Genomic DNA, 21,583 nt, shown 5'->3' with positions numbered 1-21,583 from the left:
TTAATCAATTAATATCCCTAATATAGAAACTCATCTGAGTTCCAAGTCCAGTGTTTTAATCACTAGGTCACACTGATTTCATTTTTCAATCTCTAATTTTCCAGTATGAAACATCTTTGTTTTAAAAACAATTATGCGTAAATTGAAGAGTTGGTGGCAAAACTTCCACCTTCCCTACTTCTTGTTTCTTTTTCCATATACTTTTGGTTTTTACAGATAATAATGTAAGGAAAGCAAATTCCTTTTCTGCAGCATTCCAGTGCATGTACTTTCCTAAGTAAACGTATCTTCATTGGAAGATTACATCATCATTTGATATGAGGATCATTATATGTTCTACCCTTAGACTTAAAATTGCCCTTGGGAATCTCAAGCATTTGTGAATGTCAGAATAAAGTACATAGTTTGCTGAAAGCCAAGTAACTGCAAAATCAGTTCACAGCCAGAAGTTCATGGCTTCCATACTGAAGGCAGTAATAAAAAGGTTGTGTTATAACAAAATACAAGCAAGTCAGGCTTGAATCAGTAGGTACAAAGAAGAAGGGATACACAGTAACACACTGGCTAAGCACATGATATTATGTCACCTCCTACTAGTTAGCACACAGAGAATATGTGAACATTATAATACCAAACTTTTGTCATAAGAACATAAGAACGGCCATACTGGGTCAGACCAAAGGTCCATCTAGCACAGTATCCTGTCTACCGACAGTGGCCAGCACCAGGTGCCCCAGAGAGGGTGGACCGAAGACAATGATCCAGCGATTTGTCTCCTGCCATCCCTCTCCAGCCTCTGACAAACAGAGGCCGAGGACACCATTTTATCCCCTGGCTAATAGCCTTTTATGGACCTAACCTCCATGAATTTATCCAGCTTCTCTTTAAACTCTATTATAGTCCTAGCCTTCACCGCCTCCTCTGGCAAGGAGTTCCACAGGTTGACTACACGCTGTGTGAAGAAGAACTTTCTTTTATTAGTTTTAAACCTGCTACCCATTAATTTAATTTGGTGTCCTCTAGTTCTTCTATTATGGGAACTAATAAATAACTTTTCTTTATCAGCCCTCTCTACACCACTCATGATTTTATAGACCTCTATCATATCCCCCCTCAGTCTCCTCTTTTCTAAACTGAAAAGTCCCAGTCGCTTTAACCTCTCCTCAACTCAAGTGGTAGAGACCTATGTTTTGAGAGTTAAGGTTTCTGGATCTACCAGCAGTGAGTCCCACAATTCTTGTAAGTACACAACTTCACTAACTAAGAGGTATTGTGTTGTTTCTTTTCCACTGTGAGTGCTGTGCCTCTAAAATGCACTCACTTACACTTTGGAGAAAGACACCGATGAAAAGAAAAATGAAGTTGAGTGAATTTTTGCGCTGGTGAAAGTTGCAGGACCAATAACTCTAGAAAAAGCTAATGGATTGATACCCTCTGTATCTTACTTAACGTTCCTTGAGCTATCCAGTCCCCAAGGAAAAGGTAGCTAAAACAACACACTCAGCAAAGACAGAGAGTTATCAGAAATGCCCATGATTTTTGTTAAGATTTCTTTTTTGCTTCTTCTTAGCTGAGGTGAAGGCATCTCCATATTTTACACTGCACTGTCTATCTGGCAATGTCTAGACTAACTGCTTGGTTCTTGATATCCGAGCTTATCAACCTGAGTAATTTGATAAGGAATCTTCTAACCTTTCTTTGTCCTCAGTGTACAAAAGCTTGAAAAATGAACATGCCTCATGACAGAACTCTTAACATACAATGTAAGAAGTCCATGGAAAGTCAGGGCAGACAGGGGAGGGATAGCTTGGTGGTTTGAGTTTTGGTCTGCTAAATCTAGAGCTGTGAGCTCAATCCTTGGGAAGACTGCTTAGGCATTTGGAGCAAAAATTTGTCAGGGATGGTACTTGGTCCTGCTATGAAGGCAGGGGACTGGACTCAATGACCTCTCCAGGTCCCTTCCAGCTCTAGGAGATAGACAATCTCCATTCATTATGTCTTGCTCATTTCACTGCAGGAGAAATTATATGTTACCATTTATGATACTTCCTACCGATAAAGAGGGAGATCAGGAATGATTTTAATTATTTCATATCATAGACCTGAAAGAGACCTCAAGAGATCATCTAGTTCAGTCCCCTACATTCATGGCAGGACTAAGTATTATCTAGACCATCCCTCACAGGTTTTTTCTAATCTTCTCTTAAAAATCTCCAATGATGGAGCTTCCACGACTGTTCTTGGTAATTTATTTCAGTGTTCAACTACCCTGACAGGTAGGAAGTTTTTCCTAATGTCCAGCCTAAACTACCTTGGTGGCAAGTTAAGCCCATTGCGTCTTGTCTTATCCTCAAGGCTGAGGAGACTATCTAATTCATAGATACATCCTTGCATATTTCAAGTATTGCCATTGACTTCAGAGGGCTTATTCTGGATTTATGCCACAGTAAAGTGGTGCTAGAATATATTCCAACATATTTTCTTCAGTCCTACTTGTGATTTATAAAGTGATGAATTTTTAAAAAGAAGTCCCGGTATATGTAATACGGTGTAGAATTCAATTATATACAGTAGTAAATCTTTCCCGGCCACTAGAAAATGCATTAAGACAATCAGTTCTAGAGAATCCTGTGCATTTCAAGGCATAACATATTTCTTCCCTAGCTGGCACAGAAATAAATTATAATTTCACATGCAGTAAAATGGGAGGGTGGCAGAGAGGTACTTTGTCCAGGTAACAATGGCTCTGTTAAAGAAGACCTCTGGCATTTCATCAACTATCTCGTCAAGTCCCCCATCTTTCCACCCACTCAGAAAAGGTAAATCATCTCTCTTCTGAAAAATTGTATTTAACAAAACAACAGCACTTTTTCTGAAGGAGAGAGAACCAAGCCTGTTTTCCTTTGCCAGGGCAAAGTTCACAGCACAATGGGCTTAATTTTTCCCGCAGCATACCAGACAGTAATCTATTCTACTCTTGCCAGACAATCAATTTCAAACCTCTATGGAGCCTATTTGTAGCATTCATCTAAAAACACTTGAAAAAGGAAAAAAAAACCACAACACGAAACAGAGGCCCTATTTTTCAAGTGCCAGATCCACTAGAAATGATTCCGGGCCAGTGAAGCATGGACTGACATCCAACAAAAGCAGGTGTTCAGCCCTAGGGAGGTATGAGATGGAGGAGCTGGGCTGTACTCTGGAAGAGACTGGTAAGGAGGGATGCTTTAAGAAAGGGGCTTTAGGAGCTCTCCCAGAGCTAAGGGACCCGCAATAAGACCCTGTCTGGTGGGAGGGGGACCAATGGGAGGTGCAGAGGGTGGTGCCTGCAGGCAAATGCTCCAGATAAACATCCCACACCCCAACTCCCCGCCCCAGCCCTAAGTCCCTTCCTGCATCCTCACTCTCTTCCAGACCCTGCACCCCGCATTCTGCCCTACGCCGCCTCCCCCACTCCAAGCTCCTTTCCCCCAGCCTGAAACCCCTCCTGCACTCCCAATGCCTGGTCTCCAGCCTACCCCAAAATCTGCACTCCCCATAGATCTCATCCCCGCACACCCTACATCAACCCAACGTCCCTCTGCACCCCTCATTTTAGCTACATCTCAGAGCCTAGGGAGCCCATGAATTCTACTAGCCCCAGGCTCCCAAAAGAGTTAATCCAGCCCTGCTGGTAAGGGACTAGTGGAGAGGCTGAAAAAGGCATTGAACAAGACCAGAGGATGCGATTTGCCAATGCCACCTGGGGCCGAGCTGGAAAACTAGCCTAAAAGAAATGAAAGGAGGGGGGTGTCACAAGGTTTGATGGGACTCTTCACCTCCCTTTGAGCCTCTCTCATTAAACACTGATTCCCTATCGATACCCAGTGAGCATCCATAGCTAATTCCATGCGGCGCCTTTGAACATCCTAGCCTAGGGAGAGGGCCAGATTCCCATGCAACTGAGGTCAAAGTCTCATGACTGGGAATTAGAGGGTCACAGAGTCACTCACAAGCTATGGGGCAGACGGGGCAGGATTCCTCCCCTTCTCCCAGTGGGGAACCCCCGGCACCCAGACAGCTCAGTGCTGTGAGTACTCACCCATTCGCAGCAGCCAGCCTGGCTCCATCAGACCAAAGCAATCGAGGCATTTCACAAAGACAGGTGAGCACGTGCCAGTGGAGAGGCTCGGCGCTCTGTGTTACCGCAGAAATGCCGTAGGACACGCACACGCTCCTCGCGGCTGGAACGGTCAAGGTGCCCGGCTTTGCATGTTCCAACTCTGCTGCCATGGGCAGAGGCTAACTGCTTTCAGTCCGCCACCTGCACACGGCGTCACGTTGCTATTGGGCACTGGGGCACACAGGGCACAACCAAGATATCACTGGAGGCCTGACCCAGAGTCCTTGGAGGAGTCAATGAGAGTCTTTCCCCTGAATCCAGTATCTTCAGGTCAGGCCTTCCATACCAGAGCTCCACAAGGCTACCTCCTGGCTGTGTATGTCTACACTGCACACTGAGGCTACATCTAGACTAAAATGCACAGCGCATTTTGCGTCACTTTTTCCACAAAAACGCCGCAGTCTAGACCTAGCCTGAGCCATGACTCGGTGTTGCCAAGCACGGGGCCTTGTACACCTCCGTTTACAGTTGCTGGACCCAGATCTCACAGCTGTGCTAGTGCATCCAGATGGCACTATGCAGACTTCTGAGCCAGGGCTGGGGCCTGCGCTGTGTCCACACTGCAACATGACAGGGCTCTGACCCTCTCCGAGTCAGATTGATTTGAGCGTGCTCAGAGGGGGGAGCTTGGACTCAAACCTGAGCCAAGCCTGGGCTTAGAGCACCTGAAGAGTGGTGGTTTTCAGCCAGGGGTACACACACCCCTGGGGTCCACAGAGGTCTTCCAGTGGGTCCATTAGCTCATTCAAATATTTGCCTAGTTTTACAACAGGCTACATAAGAAAACACTAGCGAAGGCAGTACAGGATAAAAATTCATACGGATAATGACTTGTGTCTCCTGCTGCTAATTATATAGAATTATAAAACAAATCCACTGAAATGTATGTACATGTCTGATTTTGCAAGCAAGCCGTTCTGAGCGAGGTGAGACGTGGGGGTCCGCAAGGCAATCAGACTCCTGAAGGAGGTACAGTCGCCTGGAAAGGTTGAGAGGTACTGCCCTAGGGAATGTTCCCACTGGGCAGTGCAATTCCCAGGTTGGATAGACACCCAGGCATTAGCGCGGCTCAGGCTGGCATCTAAAACTCACAGTGTGGCCGTGGCAGCACAGACAGAGGCTTGGGCTACCCAGCTGACTATGTGCCCAAGCGACAGGTTTGCACTGGGGAAGCTAGTTGAAGCCTCCATCCTCAGTGCTGCAGCAACATAAGCTCCAGTTTCTATTTGTCCTGCATGGATGGCTTGATTTACACACATCTAAGCAGGCTTATGCTGTACCCCACCCCCCCACACACACACCCAAGCCCACCAAATCCAGTCCCACATGTGGTTTGAACTCTCCAGGCTACATTCTGCACTCACACAGAGCTGTGAAACAGGAGCGAATCATTTGATTCCAGCTGAATTGCTCCAAATTCACACTACCGTAAGTAACAGCAAAATCTGGTCCTCTGCATGAGTGGCTCTTTTTACGCTGAAAAGTGCTAGTTCATATCGATCGCAATCTTGGCAAAAAGTTTTATTTATTGAAAAATCAAGTTCTTGCTCAACCAAAAAAATGTGATGACATTTTCAACATGGGGGGGGAGGGGAATCTTAAAAAACCCCACAAATGGGTCAGTTTTGAACAGTTCAAATTGAAAATAATATCAAGATTCGGCTGTTCTTTGTGAAAATAGATTTTCTTCTTCCCATCAGCTTGGTATGGTCACATATTACATTAGGAAATTGGTGTTTCCTGAATTGTTATTGTTCAGAAAACAGAATGACATAATCATAGTACAAGAGCCCCTGCTAACAACTACAGCTGCCAAAGGAAGGGGTCTGGGAAAGGTTTGTTCTTGAGCAACGTTTTCCAGCATTCCAGATATAATCAATGTCTTACATGCTTCTGGAGAGAGGAAGGATGTTGGCTTGGGGGCTTAGAAAACATGAGCAAAATTCCCTGCTTTAACAAAGACTCCCATGGCTTGTCCACACTACGGAGAAAATTGACCCTCCAGAGGTCGATCTTCTAGCGTTCGATTTAGTGGGTCTAGTGAAGACTCACTAATTTGAACTGAAAGGGCACTCCCGTCAGTTCTCCCATTGGTGCTGGTACTCCTGCTCCTCACGAAGAGTAAGAAAAAATGATGGAATGTTTGCACCCGTCAACCTCCTGCTGTGTGGACAGCGCAAAAACGTGATTTCAGATACAATGACTCCAGTGACGGAACTAACATAGCTGGAGTTGCATATTATTAGTCATCTTTCCCCTTTAGTGTAGACCTGGCCCCAGAAACATAGCTATGTCTGCACTGCAGCTACCGCACTGTAGCATAGACGCTTGCTACAGGAACAGAAGGGGGTTTTCTATGGCTGTAGTAAATCACTCCATCAGGGGGTGAGGTTAATGGAAGATACTTCCATTAACCTAGCAGTGTCTATACTGAGACTAGGTTGTCCTAAAGGGTGTGTCTAGACTACAGAGTTTTGTCGACAAAAGTGGACTTTTGTCAACAAAACTATACCTGCGTCTACACTACCACTGAGTTCTGTCGACATAACGTCGACAGAATTCAGCAGTTTTGTCGACGCTGGTAAACCTCATTTTACGAGGCATAACGCCTTTTGTCGACAGAGTTTTGTCGACAGAAGGTGTTATTGCATCTAGGGTTGTGTCTAGACTACAGGGTTTTGTCGACAAAGCGGCTTGCTTTGTCGACAGAACTGAATGTAGTCTAGACGCTTTGTCGACAGAAGCTTTGTCGACAGTATCTGTCGACAAAACTTCTGTCGACAAAAGCCTGTAGTCTAGATGTACCCAAAGACATCTCTCAGGGCAGGGAAAGGACCTGAAGTTTTGACACCCCTGAGCAGCATAGCTGGGCCGATCTAAATTGTAAGTGTAGATCCGACCTTAGTGTGTCTGTGCCTTAATTCTGCCTCTGTAAAATGATGATAATAGTCCTGGCCTTCCTCACAGCAGTGTCAGGGTGGGGAGGGGGAAAACCATTCATTAAAGACTATTTGCACTTGTATAATCCACACACCACCTAGGTGTCATGTACTGTCCCATCTAGAGACACTGAGGCCACTTACAGAGTGACGGATGTGTCTGCCTTAGCCAGTTGGCTTTTTAGCCCCAAACTCCAGGATCCCAGGTTCAATTCTGCCCGCAGAAAACTGAGGTCTGTTGATGTTCTATTTAGAAACTCTGGTAATGGGGCCATCTAACTGTTTGGAGAAGCTAAATAAAAAACAAGGGCTCTCTGGGGCCTGAACCAGAAGGCTGCTGGATATATGTAAGTCCTATTGATTTAAATGAGGTTTAGGTGTGTAGTTCAGAACTGTTCTATGGAAAACCCTTGCTCAAAGCCTGTTTATTTGGGTTTTGCTCAAGATGGAAGGCATGAGTCCTAGATGTGTTTGTTCCTCCATTGTCTTTCCTGTTATGGGGCTTGAAACTTAAGGAGTATAGCTAAAGCAAAGACGACTTCGCCCATCAAATCCAGCAAAGAAACTGCAAGAGAGCCAGCGGTCTGAATTAAAGAATTGCCACCACGGAAGCTAACCAATGCAGATCCCATAGGGAGCAATGAAACCCCAGGCTGGTTCAAATTCCAGACACGCATCCGCACGGAGACCTACAGCCATGTGCATTTACTTTAGGTGCCCACAGGTCCATTCATTTTTAACTGCATCATTAAGTAAGTGAGAGCACAGTTGCTCTTTTATGCATCAGGAAGAGAGCGAGGGGAGAGAGGAGGGAAGAACAGACGCAGACCAAAACCGTGTGTGTCTTGGTGTGTGTATATATATCTGGGGAAAGAAAAAAATAACCTCAATGAATTGAGAAGTAATCAGTGTGCGTGTGTTTCCAAGCGTGTGACGCTGAACACCCAAATCACCACCTGCCACCCTGATAAAGCAACATGACCCAGCATGCAGGATGCCTCTTTATATAAATCGTTAGCTTTAAATATCCCCCAGACAAAGGCTTTGGTGTCTGTTAAGAAGGCTAATGGTATAAATAGGCCTGTTCAAGCTATGCAACACAATAGGACTGGGATGTCTTCTTTCCTCCCTATTGTTGACTACAGCAGAGGTCTAGTCTGTTGCTTTTGATCAGAGCATTTTAGTCTCACTTTTCAAAATGTAGTGATTTCAAATGCCTCTGGGTTTGGATACCCAAATTGAGAGGACTTCAATGGTCCTGGTTTCAGACAGACACGGTTTAACACGGTCTAAAAATAAAGCCCCATTAGGCATCTCAAGTTGGACACCTAAAAACAGACACATCCCAAGTGTTCCAAGTCATTCTTGAAAGCTTGGCCTTTACATTTGTTACATGGGGGTAGAAAGGGCTAGGAGGATGGAGCTGCATGTCATTAACGAACTTCACAAGTGCACAAACTCATGTCAACTCCAAGGCTACCTCTACACTGGCATGATTTTCCGGAAATGCTTTTAACGGAAAAGTTTTCTGTTAAAAGCATTTTCGGAAAAATCACGTCTTGATTGGCAGGATGTTTTCCGCAAAAGCACTTTTTGCAGAAAAGTGTCCGTGGCCAATCTAGACGCGGTTTTCCGCAAAAAAGCCCCGATCGCCATTTTTGCGATCGGGCTTTTTGGCGGAAAACAGTACTATGCTGATTACACTGGCCCTTTTGCGCTAAAGTCTTTCGGAAAAAGACTTTTGCCCGAACGGGAGCAGCATAGTATTTCCGGAAGAGCACTGATGATTTTACATGAGATCGTCAGTGCTTTTCCGGAAATTCAAGCGGCCAGTGTAGACCGCTGGCAAGTTTTTCCGCAAAATCAGATGATTTTGTGGAAAAACTTGCCAGTCTAGACACAGCCCAGCAGGGTTGTCCAAGGTACTTTTACGCATGACACCTGTGCCATGAGCAGAGGTCCTGAGAAAAATGGGCAGGCAAGCGGATGATGGCTACACGGGTTGGACGTTCCTGGTCCAGCATCCTCAGGACCTAACCAGTTCCAAATCAGGGAATTTGCTGGACCAGGGAAGGTCAAGGCTGGCCCTTCTGCTGCCACCAGCCACGGGGCTCCGTTTCAGAGGCAGTAGTGGGCGGGCACTGACTGAGTGGGCATGTGGGAGAGGCCCAGCCCCTGCTCCCAGCTGCAAGGCTACACCCCTGTCTTTTCCCCAAAGCGTCCCCCACCCCAGCTTCTCCCCCTCCCTTCCATCTTCCTTGAGCTTGTGCTGCGTCCAAAAGCTCAGGGAAGAGCTGTTGGGGGAGGGGTGGCTTTTCCCCAGGAGTTCTCCAACCCGGTATAACAACATGATAAACAACACCCAGCATGACTGTGTAAAGAACAAGCCCCGTGAAACCAGCCTGGTCGCTTTGTTGGGACAACAAGCCCCATGGATAAGGGGGAAGGGTGGAGGCGGTATACCTAGACTTTAGTAAAACATTCGACACGGTCTCGCATGACCTTCTTGTCAATAAACTAGACTCAGGGGTGGGGAACCTTTTTTCAGTCAGGGGCCGCTCACAAGGGAGAAGCAGAGATCTAGTATTCTATGATCCTAAGGGGATGCTGGACGACAGATGGTGCCGGACTATAGAAGTCTGGACTATAGAGGTTGAACCTGTAGTGTGCATGAAGAAATCAGGGGGAGAGGGGTGAATGAAGGGCTCTCAGTGATAGATATGATAGAGAACAGATATTTGAGGTGAGCTGCACATGTGACAGGAATAAGAGAAGAAGGACCCTCAAAGAAAGCCTGGGAAGAAGAGGGCAGCAAGCAGGACTGAAGATGTGATGGAAAGAAGTCTGAGGAGAGGACAACAGGAACTTCAAGATCTCTGAGCCTCTGTGCCATGGTCCAAAAGGAGTGGCAGAGAATGAGGGGCCCCACAAATCCTGGATAAATGGGGAAAGGAGCCGAGAAATGCAGTGACGTGATGCCACGCAGACAGTTCAGCCTACAGAAATATCTGCTACTCAACAGTGGACACGAAGGCCAGGTTTGCAAAAGTGACTTGAGGTGCTGAATGCTCCATTGGAGACACTATAAAAAGACCTGATTTCCAGAAATCGGAGCACCTGCCTTCTGAAAACGGTCCCATTTTTTTCAATGTATCTCAAGTTGGGTGCCCAAAAGCGGAGGCACTCAAAATTGCAGATCACTCTGGAAAATGTTGGCTAGTTTGGGTAATCACTGGTGAGTGCATGTTACAGCTACTGCTCTGTGCTGCATCTACAAAAGATATAAGTGGCACAGCCTCCGCTGAATAGTCTCCTGATTACGCTGTGGAAGCTTGTGATTCTAGCTCTGCGAGGTCCTGGCTCAATCACTAGATCTACACTAGACCTACAAACACTAGTAGACTTTCCTCTCTGGGTCACAGTTCACGCAGCAGTCTAGGAACTGACCATCTCCTACAGCTTGGTTTTTGATTCTGTATTCACTGACAGATAAAATTCCAACACTTGAGCTGACCACCGAATGTTGTGCACCAAGTGCTGACATACAGACTTATATATAATTAGGGCTCGTCTACATTGGCCCCTTTTCCGGAAGGGGCATGTTAATTTCACAGGTCGTAATAGGGAAATCCGCGGGGGATTAAAATATCCCCCGCGGCATTTAAATAAAAATGTCCGCCGCTTTTTTCCGGCTTTTAGAAAAGCCGGAAAAGAGCGTCTACACTGGCCCCGATCCTCCGGAAAAAAAGCCCTTTTCTCCAGAGCTCAGTTTTATTCTCCCACACCTCACTTCCCTCAGTCCTTTATTCTCAAGCTGAGGTGTCTGCTGAGAAAAGCTGCTCCACGTCTCCCTGATCTGCTGGGGGGGGTGCTAGCTTCGCGTTCCACTGGTCTGCTGGGGGGGGGTGCTAGCTTTGCGTCTCCCTGGTCTGCTGGGGGGAAGCAGCTAGTGCGGGGTTGCCTCACCCCGTTTGTAAGTAGGGATCCTATGTAAGTCAGATCCATGTAACCCAGGGACTGCCTGTACTGCATTTGTGCCAAGGGTTTGCAATGCTGTAACTACACTGGTGTAAATATTCCCAGTACACACAGGCCCTTCCATCTTTCAGATCTGAATTTGTTTGATGACAATCACATTGCTTGGCTTAGCAGTTCTTTGCAAAAGAGAGGGGAGCTGATAAATAACAATCAATGAAATACTAGTTCAGAGGCAGCCCAGACCCCAGTGGGAAAACTAGCATCAGAGCAGAACAAAATGAAGGGTGCACAGGAATCCATATGCTCCCAGTCTCCTCCAGCTCAGCTCAGCTGGGGAGAAGGAAATCCATGATTTAGAACTAGAAAACTTACCCAGCACTGCCCTGACCCAGGGCTGGCCTGGAGCGGCAGGGATCGTGCAGTCCACCCACCACTTCTCCCTGGGGCCAGCCAGCGCAATGGGGGCCAAGCAAGCCACCCGCTGCTCCTCCCCAAGGCTGGCCCAGAGTGGCAGGGCCATGCGCCCCAGTGGCCAAGGCACAGCTTGGGTATGGCAGGGCCATGCAGTGGCCAGCAGCTGCTCCCCAAGGCAGGCCAGGGCGGAGGGAGTTGGGCTGCCAGCCAGTGGTTGCTCCCCGGGACCGGGGCGCTTGCTGTGTCACTAAGACTATTTGTGAACATAACTACCTCTGCTCTTACCCCCCCTTCCTTCCCATTTCATGGGAAACAGACGCATTCCAGGCACATCCCATTGTCCTGGTGTAACCAAACTCTCATTTTGCTTTCAGTTATGATAGGAGGAAGCTGCCCACCAAATTTGCTGGTCCTAGCTCTTCAGGAGTCTAGAACAAATGGACAGGTGCACAGACAGACACACAGATGCACCAATTCTCTAAAACATATAGCAGAATACACTTTGCAATACTGGTGAAAAAGTGCAGGGATTATTACCTGCTAAATTATATGCTATTTTCAGAAACACAAAATACATCCTATGACATAGGTGCCTGTGACAATGCTAAAAAATGTGCAGGCTCCAAATTAGTTCCTCCTGTTCTCCGTGCAGAGGGATTAACTGTTCCTCAATTCATCAGAAGAAATGTATCTACTGGGCTTAGAGAAAATCCAAATCAAAGCCCTTCCCCAGCCCCCTATTATATATCAGAGTCTTCTGCCCCCAGCTTGCAGTGGCTTTTGTTGATACCAACAAGACTTCCAAACATTTCCTCCCTTGTTTCAGTCTATTAAACCACTAATTGATTGAATGGTTTAATACAGCATAGAACGTTCCCATGGGAGAGTCATTCCATTTGCAATGACAACTGAAAATAGACAATGAACAGGCAGCTCCTCACATAAATTCATTAAAGCACCAGCAATAGAAACCAGACCATGGATTTGCAGCTGTTCTATCCCCTTCTTCACTGCATCCTAATTGGTTGCCATTTAGAAACTAAACAGGGGTCCTTGCCCTAAGTAAACTGAATTCAGGCCTGAGTTTTCCGCAGGGGCCAGCAAGAGATAAATTCAACCTTCCCCAGGCCTTATAAATGTCAGCACAACCATCTCAGGTGAATCCTGGAAGCTGCTGTCACTTTCTCAGTCCCTGCAGAAAGTTGTGAATTGAGCCGAGCAAATACCCGATTTTTCTGCTCAGTGGTCAAACTAAAAAATCCAGAAAAAAAATTGGTTTTGAACCAAAACTGACAGAACAACAAGAACAAGGAGAAGGAGAAGGAAAAAGAGAAGAATTGTTCCAGTTAAAAAACGGCAGTTTCAAAATGAACTGTCAAAATGGTTCATTTCTATTCTTTCCCCTTCTGTTCTTTATTCAGCCAAAACTATTTGCCTGACTTGACCCGAATTCACAAGGAGTTTTGTTCTCCGCAAAACGGAATTTTTGGCAAATTTACTGTTGGCCAAAATAAATTCACCCAGCGCTACTTATGTGCCTCAGCACATCCCGTACCACCTGGCAATGAGAACAGAAAACCCATTCGCTTCTTCGTGGGGGGGACCAACTTTCCTCCCACCTTGCATCACACAAAAACGTCCATGGTAACAGAACATTCTTGGCTGGTCTGATGGTCCAGTGGCTTCATAATGACTTGCTCAGTGTGTACTTTGCTAAGCTTGTTGTGCTGCTGCAGAGCATCTGAAGGCATTCTATGCTGGTGAGAGACAGTAAAATAAAATGGCCACAGCCAGCAGAGTTGGAGGGAGATGTCCCCCTCCTCCCCGCACACACACTATGCACAGTCCACATCAACACTTATGTTGGTGTAACTTACGATGTTCAAGGAGGGTGGTTTATTTGCACCCTGGAGTGACATTCATAATGCTGTCATAAGCTGGAGTGTAGACGTAGCTTCAGACACTCTTCCATTTTTTACTCTTATTCTTACTTTTATAAAAAATATAAAAACCGATTCCCCATGATCAGTGGAATGGTCTTTGTTCACCACTCCCGCCAATCCTTCATTCCACACGTGTCACACACACCCCTTCGGAAAACACTGCCTTAGAAATCCTTTCTTCCTTCAAACCGTGTCCCACAATCGCCCAAGCAAAGTGCTCGTATAATAAGCTTTGGTATCAGATAAAAACAAGGTCGGGGAAAGTTTCAGACACCTACGCAAAGTTACATTTTATATTCACTTATCAACAGAAAGTGCCAATAAAAACCCCTTCTAGACAAATGGTGCTGAGACGGAGCATTGGGATTGAAATATTAACAGCATTCTCTCCAAATCTGTGTTTTATCGGCACAAAGTCTGCCCAGACGTTCTACAAAGACTGCGGCTACATCTAGACTGCAGGTTTCTTTCAGAAGAAGCTTTTCTGGAAGAGATCTTCTGAAAAAACTTCTTCCAAAAGAGAGCGTCCACACACAAACACACATCGAAAAAGCAATCTGCTTTTTTGACAGATAGCGTCCACACTGAATGGACGCTATCTCGCATGTAAGCTGCGATTACTATGGATGGAGTGGCCACCGGGGCACCTGTGCTTTTTCCTCTTTCCTCTTCTTTCAAAAGAACTCCCTCTTCCCCATCCACACACACCTTTTTCCAAAAGAACTCTTTCGGGAAAAGGCTTCTTCCTCATAAAAAGAGGTTTACCAATGTCAGGAAAACCCTTCTGTTCTTTCCACTTTCTTTCGAAAGAACGTGATTGCAGTGTGGACATAAGTAACGGTTTTTTGGGTAAAACAGCCGTTTTTCTGACAAAACTCTGTAGTGTAGACATACCCTGAGAGCTACAGAAACAAGCATTCCCTCTGCTTTACCAATACTGCTATTCAACACTGAGTTAATCTGAAATACTCTTCACAGTGCCACGTCTCCTGCCCCATTCCCACCCCTTCTCCAACCTCTTGAACCATCAGGCAAGAATATGGACAGAAAGGCTTTCCATAGAGTGGAACTGATCGTAGCTACTGCAGAAGGAGAGCGGGCGAGCTGCCTTGGCAGGAATCGATACAATGCAATTTAAAGCTCATATGAGAAGGAAAATAGGAAACATACATATGGAAAAGCGTCCATTCCCCTGATCAGCTCTCAGCAGTTTTCTGAATGGCCCTTGCTCTTTACCTAATATTTGAAAGAGGAAGAAAGCTCCGGTTTTGTATTATTGCAGGTCTGTCTCTTACACACTGTTCCCAGCTTTGCTCTCTCTGCTCTTCTGCCATTGGCATCCTTTCTCTGCCTTCCCGTAGTCCTGCTACTGTTGTTGCAAGATCCTTCCCCTCTGCAGCTCATGCCATCTGGAACAGCCTTCCTGTATCACACCAACTCACTCCCCATTTCATGTGAACACGCATCTCGAATCCCTCGCCTGTTCCTTTGGATCGCTCTCTCCTTCTGCCGCTGTTTATTATTTAACTCTGACATTGTATTATTTAAACTGTGCTGGGAACAGAATCTGCAGGAAAGTGCCATTAATATAGGAAGCCGGGCCCACAGCAAGCCAAAATCGTGACAGTTGGAGAAAGAATGATTGGCTGGGTGGTGGCAGAGCCGTTTCTGGAAGCCAGAAATGTATCTTCTGCCTCCACATCTGATCTAAAAAACATCTCTGAGGTGCCTTTTTCCAGGCTCATTCTATCATGTGCTCCCCCAGGGCACCCCTCAGCTAGCAGTGACTATGTTAACACCTTCAATTGGCTGGGCCCACTTACAGCACCGGAATGGGCAACAGCCACTCTCAACTTTCTGTAGCTACTCCAAGGGACTTTCCAAAAAATAAAAATGTGTCTCTCAGCATGCAAAAAATCACTAGCTGTCTCCAAGCCTCTCCCTTTCGCGAGAGAGTTAAATGCCTGCATTGGGGAGATTCTGAGAGCCGAGCCTTGCAAATGCTTTACGTCCATAGGTCTCTGCATCTGCGGACGGGGATGCGGATGCGGATGGCCGTGGCTCAGTTTTGCAGATACGAATGCAGATGCAGATACCAGTTCTGTATCTAGAACCTTGCAAATTTGCAGATCTCCGCAGCTCATTTATGCAGATACAGACGTGGATACCAATTTTGTATCCATGCAGGGCTCTATCCCTTATTTCAGAGAGGGATAAGGGATCTTTCGGAAAAGGCTTTATTTTCCGCAAGACCAGTGTCTAGACTGGCGCTTTTTTCCGGCAAAGCTCCGTGCCGGAAAAAAGCGGCAGCCATTTTTATGCTAATGAAGCGGGGGAGATTTAAATCCCCGCTTCATTAGCAACTGCGATACATCTAATTTACATGCCTTTTACGAAAAAGGGACGTAGTCTAGACATAGCCTAAGGGTTACAGGAGTCGGAGTAAGAAGTCCTCCAGCTCGACAGTATTTTGACATTACAGGCAGTCCCCGGGTTACGTACAAGATAGGGACTGTAGGTTTGTTCTTAAGTTGAATTTGTATGTAAGTCGGACTGGTACATATTGTAGGGGAAACTAGCCAAAGATTTCTCCAGAGCTCAGTTTTATTCTCCCACCCCTCACTTCCCTCAGTCCTTTATTCTCAAGCTGAGGTGTCTGCTGAGAAAATCCGCTCCGCGTCTCCCTGGTCTGCTGGGGGAGGGGGGGCTAGCTTCGCGTCTCCCTGGTCTGCTGGGGGGAAGCAACTAGTGCCGGGTTGCCTCACCCCGTTTGTAAGTAGGGATCCGATGTAAGTCGGATCCATGTAACCCGGGGACTGCCTGTATTTTGAAATAACTGCCTGCTGTGTAGACACAGACTAAGTTATTTTGAAATAATGTTGCTGTGTAGACGTAGCCTAAGAGTGTATTTAGACTGCCATTCAGCAAGTCACTTCAGTATGTGCATTACTTTAAGCCCATTACTTAAGGCCCATTGAAATTAAGCAGTATCAGAGGGGTAGCCATGTTAGTCTGAATCTGCAAAAGTGGCGAGGAATCCTGTGGCACCTTAGAGACTACACTTCAGTTAGTCTCTAAAGTGCCACAGGACTCCTCGCCGCTTTTGAAATTAAGCAGGTACTCAAATCCTTTATTGTGCAGAGATGGAATGTAAATGTAGCGATAAATCGAGGGTCTGATGTGTGAGCTGGTGCAATGAGCACACGAAACACGCCACACAGCAGCCCTGAGTTGCCCTTTCCTACACATTTATGCCGTTTTGCTCCTCTGATGAGAAGCAGTCACACTGTGGGGGCATATTTCAGACAAATTTTATCTCCTCCTTTCCGTATGCAAAATGAGACTGAGTGCCAGACAACGATATGACCTCGTGGATAAATGAGGACTCAGGAGAAACGGGCCCAGTTCGTGAGTCTGCCATAGCTTCACTGCAGGAGCGGGGATCCTTGTTTGGGTCGGGAGCGGCTGACCCACGCAAAAATCAATCAGAGGCTGCACACAAGTGGGAAAGCAAGTGAGAAGAGGGAGACCCTCCCCATATTCCCCTCGCACACCAGAGACTTGGGAGGCCCAGGCTAGTAGATTTTGTGTGCTCCAGCCCTGCAGGTGGGTGGATGGGCAGCCGGAGCGCCAGTGTGAGATCTCCAATGCTGAGTCTCGGGAGCCAGATCCAGGCAAGCGGTGGACCACATCCAGACCCCGGGCCAGAGGTTCCTCACCCCTGCTTTACTGGGTGAGTTCTGTCCCTTCCCAGTGCCTCAGTTTGCCCACCTAAAAAAAGATGTTGCCCCTTCTTGCAAAGTGCTCAGAGACCTATGAATGAAAAGCACTACGCCAGAGCTAGGAATTATCGTCATTTTAGAACATGCACAATTGTTGTACGTGCTTTGAAGCACAAATGCAATTCAGTCAAACCTCTGTTGCCCATAGATAACCCTCAAGAGCGCACAGAGCATCTGTCACCTGCACGTCACAAAATGCTCTTAACGAATTCTCACAGTAGTCCTGTGAGGAAGAGAAGCATCATTATTTTCCTCATTGCATAAACAAAGTAAACAACAGCACAAAAGAGTTAAAGGCCAATGGCACACAGAGGCTACATCTACACTACGAGTTTTCTCAGCAAAAAATATGCTAATGAGGGACTAGTTTGCATGAGTCATGATCTCATTTGCATTTTTTCTGCCAATCCGTTTTTGCGCAAAACAAGCAGTGTGGACGTTTTCTTTTTGCGCAAAAACCCTTTTTCCGCAAGGTCAGTATAGCTCCTTTTTTGGGGCAGAAGGATCTTGCGGGAAAAGGGATTTTTGCGCAAACAAAAGACATCCACACTGCTTGTTTTTGTGCAAAAACGAATCTGCAGAAAATATGCAGAAAATGAGATAGCGACTCATGCAAACGAGTCCCTCATTAGCATATTTTTTGCCGAGAAAACTCGTAGTGTAGCCGTAGACAGAGCGTCCACAGCAGTGCTAGATACACAACCCAGAATTCTGAGACTGCACTCATCTTCTGCACAGCTGGTCAGAGTCATTACCATCCTCGAAAAAGGCAGAAAGATTTCTAATGTCATTTCTAACCGGAGAGTGACAGCAGCTGAATTTAAGGGAGGTGTTTTGATACTCTCTGCTTCACCATCAAAAAGCTCTATCCACGAACAAGACAGGTTCAAAAAGCTGAAATGCCCCAAAAGAAAAGTCTTATGAGGCAAGGCCAGATTAGCCGCAGGCATATACTGTTCAGTAAGAAGAGCAAGGACTTCTTCCCCTTTATACTGTATTAGTCAAGCGCTTTTGATATGTGACTCGCCTGCAAGGCATGATGGGAGCTGTCAAAGAACAACAATGATTTTCTGCAATGACACGGTGCTTCTTAATGTTTCTTCAAACATTATTTCCTGTCACATACATCCTAATTCATTGCTGCTTCATCAACACGGAGTATGTACTATGATGAATGAATGGTGGGAATACAGAGCTAGCACCTCCATTCTTATTTATGATACAAGCTGGGATGACAGGAACAAGTTTTAAAGGAGTTTTTTAAACCACTCGAATATGGCAGAATCTGTGGGAACCAGTAACAGGAGAAGGAGCCTTTTATTGTTTGGTCTAGGGATGTTAAATTTCGAGTAACTGACTAATCGACTATTCGGTTAGTCAATAGGGTGCCTCCTCCCTAGGGCTGTTGCTAAACTTCAAAGGTGAAAGTACCGCATGGAGCCCAGGGTCAGCTGACTCCAGCTAACCCCGGGCTCCATGTGGCGCTGCCACTTCGAAATCCCATGGGGACCCCAGTGTCAGGCTCCATGCGGTGTTTCAAAGCTCTGGGTGCGCGGTGCATGTGGGGAGTGCCGGCCCCAGGCGCGCGGTGCTTGGAGGGGGGGGGGGCGCCAGCCCTGGGCGCACGGCGCTTGGGGGGGGAGGGACGCCCTCTGGCGCCCGGCAGGCAAACGGCCACGCCCCCTGGCGCCCGGCAACCTTAAATGGTTGGGGACCACTGCCTTAAGGGCATGTCTCCACAGGGGAGTTATTTCAAAATAACCAGCCGAGCATCCACACTACCAAGCCTGTTATTTTAAAATAACAACTCCTGCTTCTGAAGAGGAATAAGCTTTTTCCGAAATAGTTATTTTGGGAGTTATTGTTTCGAAATAACTGGGTAGTGTAGACATAGCCTGACAGCTGTTAGGCCACTTACTGTTTCTGGCTCAGTTGCTATGTGAAATCCCTGGTCTTCTCATCGTAGCAGAGAAATACCAGCTGTCTAGTCCAATACTCCTGTCTCACACAGCAGGTGCTAACAGGGTCTGGGGAAGGTGCAAGAAACCCTACAGGAGGGTATTATGATATAATATGTCATGGGGGTTAGAGAAAAACCTTCCCCAAATAGTTACTGCTTCGGGACATCAGCAATCCTCTAACGTTTATCTCCTTCAGATAAAGCGTGAGTAAGCCTTACCGTAGCACTGCAACAAAGCTATGCCAGCTTTCGAATCATTTCTGGAAGCTTCCCCTGCTCGGTACAGTTGTCACATTTACAGGTACCCACAGGGCAAAAATCGGCATCGCATTTGGTACCGGCTGACACGCTAGCCAGGAGTCTTATACCAAGGACTGAAGTCACATGACACGTGAGCGCTCCTCTTACCCCATTCGGGGAGGGAGGAGGCACACAGAGGCAGTTTGCAGTTGGCACTGCATTCTACTAGTCATGTCAAACAGAGGATTTCATTAAACCCCGAGATTTCGATCTCAAATTGTTTGACCAATATTAATCTCATAGAACACAGACAAGCACCAATGCAATATGGCCGGCATTCTGACTGACTTCCATTCGGTACACTCGGAATGCACACTGTTACTGTTCAAAGAGGAATGAAATGTGAAACCTAAAGGGAGATCACCAGATGGACAACCATATACAGTACACTTCTGATAACCCGGCACCTTTAGGACCCAGGGGGTGCCGGATTATCAGATATGACAGACTATCAGAAGGGGGGGCTATGAGGGGTCTGGAATGGGGTGGGAGGGGATGCCACCCCAGACCCTCACAGTCCCCCCTTACGATAGTCCGGCTCTGCCCCAGGCGTCCCTGATTCGGCCGCTGCTGGTCAGTTTCAGCAGCAGCTGAATCGGGGAAGCCGGGAGCAGAGCAGCTGGGGTGCTGCCGGGTTGGTCCCACAGCGCCGAGGGGCGGCGCTACGGCACCAACCCAGCAGCACCCCAGCTGCTCTTGGGGACGCCTGGGACAGAGCAGCTGGGGTGCTGCCGGGTTGGTCCCGCAGCCCCGAGGGGCAGCGCTACGAGACCAACCCGGCAGCACCCCAGCTGCTCTGCTCCCGGCTTCCCCGATTCAGCTGCTGGTCAGTTTCAGCAGCAGCTGAATGGGAGAAGCCTGTCCGGCTGCCCCAGCACTTCCGGGTTCCTGATCGTGCCGGACCATCAGGAGTCCCGGAGCATTGGATGCCGGACATAATGGAGTTTTACTGTAGATGATATCTCTGTCTTTGCCGCGTTAGATTGCCTGATCTATTTCCCCTTTGAACAGTGTCTGCTGGGCACTGCGTACAATAGTCCTTACTAAATCAAATTCTAAAATTCCAACAAGGCATTGCAAAAGTGCAAACCTCTCATCATAGACACCGTTCCATACTTCCACAAGTCACCACATTCTGTCTCCTTCTCACATGTCAAATGCAAAGAATTCCACCAAGAAAGCTATTCCACCAAGATGGTCATATATTGGCTGGATCAGAACAGACTTGAGTAACCTTTACACCACTAGCTGTGACGAAGTGGGTCTTTGCCCATGAAAGCTTATGCTCCAACACTTCCGCTAGTCTATAAGGTGCCACAAGACTCCTCACCGCTTTTGCAGATTCAGACTAATACGGCTACACCTCTGATACTTTACACCACTGTTCAGCCCAAGCACAATATTTCATGCTTCAAACCATTTCACTGCTTCCTGAGATAGTGAGATTTGGTCACTGATGTTGGTTTTAAAAGATCATCACTTACCTGCCAGAATATGCTGTCTATTGTATTTCCAAGAAAACCATCTCTCCCTTCTGAAGATACCAGTTTAGGTCCAAGAATGGTCATAAACTCATCGAAGTCAACCTGGCCATCACCTGAAATGAGAGGGAAAATATTAAGGAGTCTTGGTTGATTTGAGCACCTTTGAGATATCAGATCCATGTACCATCCTGGATAGCTCTGCCTGCTAGAAAGAAAACAGGTTATGAACCTGTGGGTGCATGCGTCCATATGCTTCTGGCTCTGCGGTGCCAGGAGAAGCATGAGGCCTATCTTAACACCCCTGCTGCACCACTGACTGGGAGCTGCTCAAGGGAAGCCCCTCCTGCCCTAGACCTAAGCCCCCCCAAAGCCAGAGCCCCCTCCTGCAGCCCAAAGCTCCATCCTCAGCCCCACCCCGGAACCCTCACTCTGGTCTATTATGTTAGGTTGCGGCATGAACAATTTTATTCCACTGGATCATGAGAAAAAAAAGTGTGAACCCCCACCAGTGTGGACTCAGACGCAGCGTGCTTAGCAGAAAGGGGAGACTGCCCACGCCACTAAGGAACGCAGTCTGGGCGCTCCCACGGCCCTGCAGTCTACTGTCTGTTTTGTAAATGA

At 46.9% G+C, this 21,583-nt stretch overlaps 1 protein-coding gene across 3 annotated transcripts in view; it reads right to left on the bottom strand.

The window, feature by feature from the left end:
* CALN1 (calneuron 1) overlaps positions 1-21,583 on the bottom strand; it is a 319,581-nt gene that overhangs the window by 113,154 nt on the left and 184,844 nt on the right. For all 3 annotated transcript variants that reach the window (XM_075905109.1, XM_075905111.1, XM_075905110.1), the window contains one exon: positions 20,963-21,075. In XM_075905109.1, the coding sequence (XP_075761224.1) occupies positions 20,963-21,075 (113 nt within the window). The remainder of the gene's footprint in view (positions 1-20,962; positions 21,076-21,583) is intronic.

Source organism: Pelodiscus sinensis, chromosome 21 (assembly GCF_049634645.1).
Source record: "Pelodiscus sinensis isolate JC-2024 chromosome 21, ASM4963464v1, whole genome shotgun sequence".
In the NCBI taxonomy this organism is placed as follows: Eukaryota; Metazoa; Chordata; order Testudines; family Trionychidae; genus Pelodiscus; species Pelodiscus sinensis.
The sequence above is the reverse complement of the archived record's forward strand: the minus strand, read 5'-3'. Positions and strand labels throughout refer to the sequence as shown.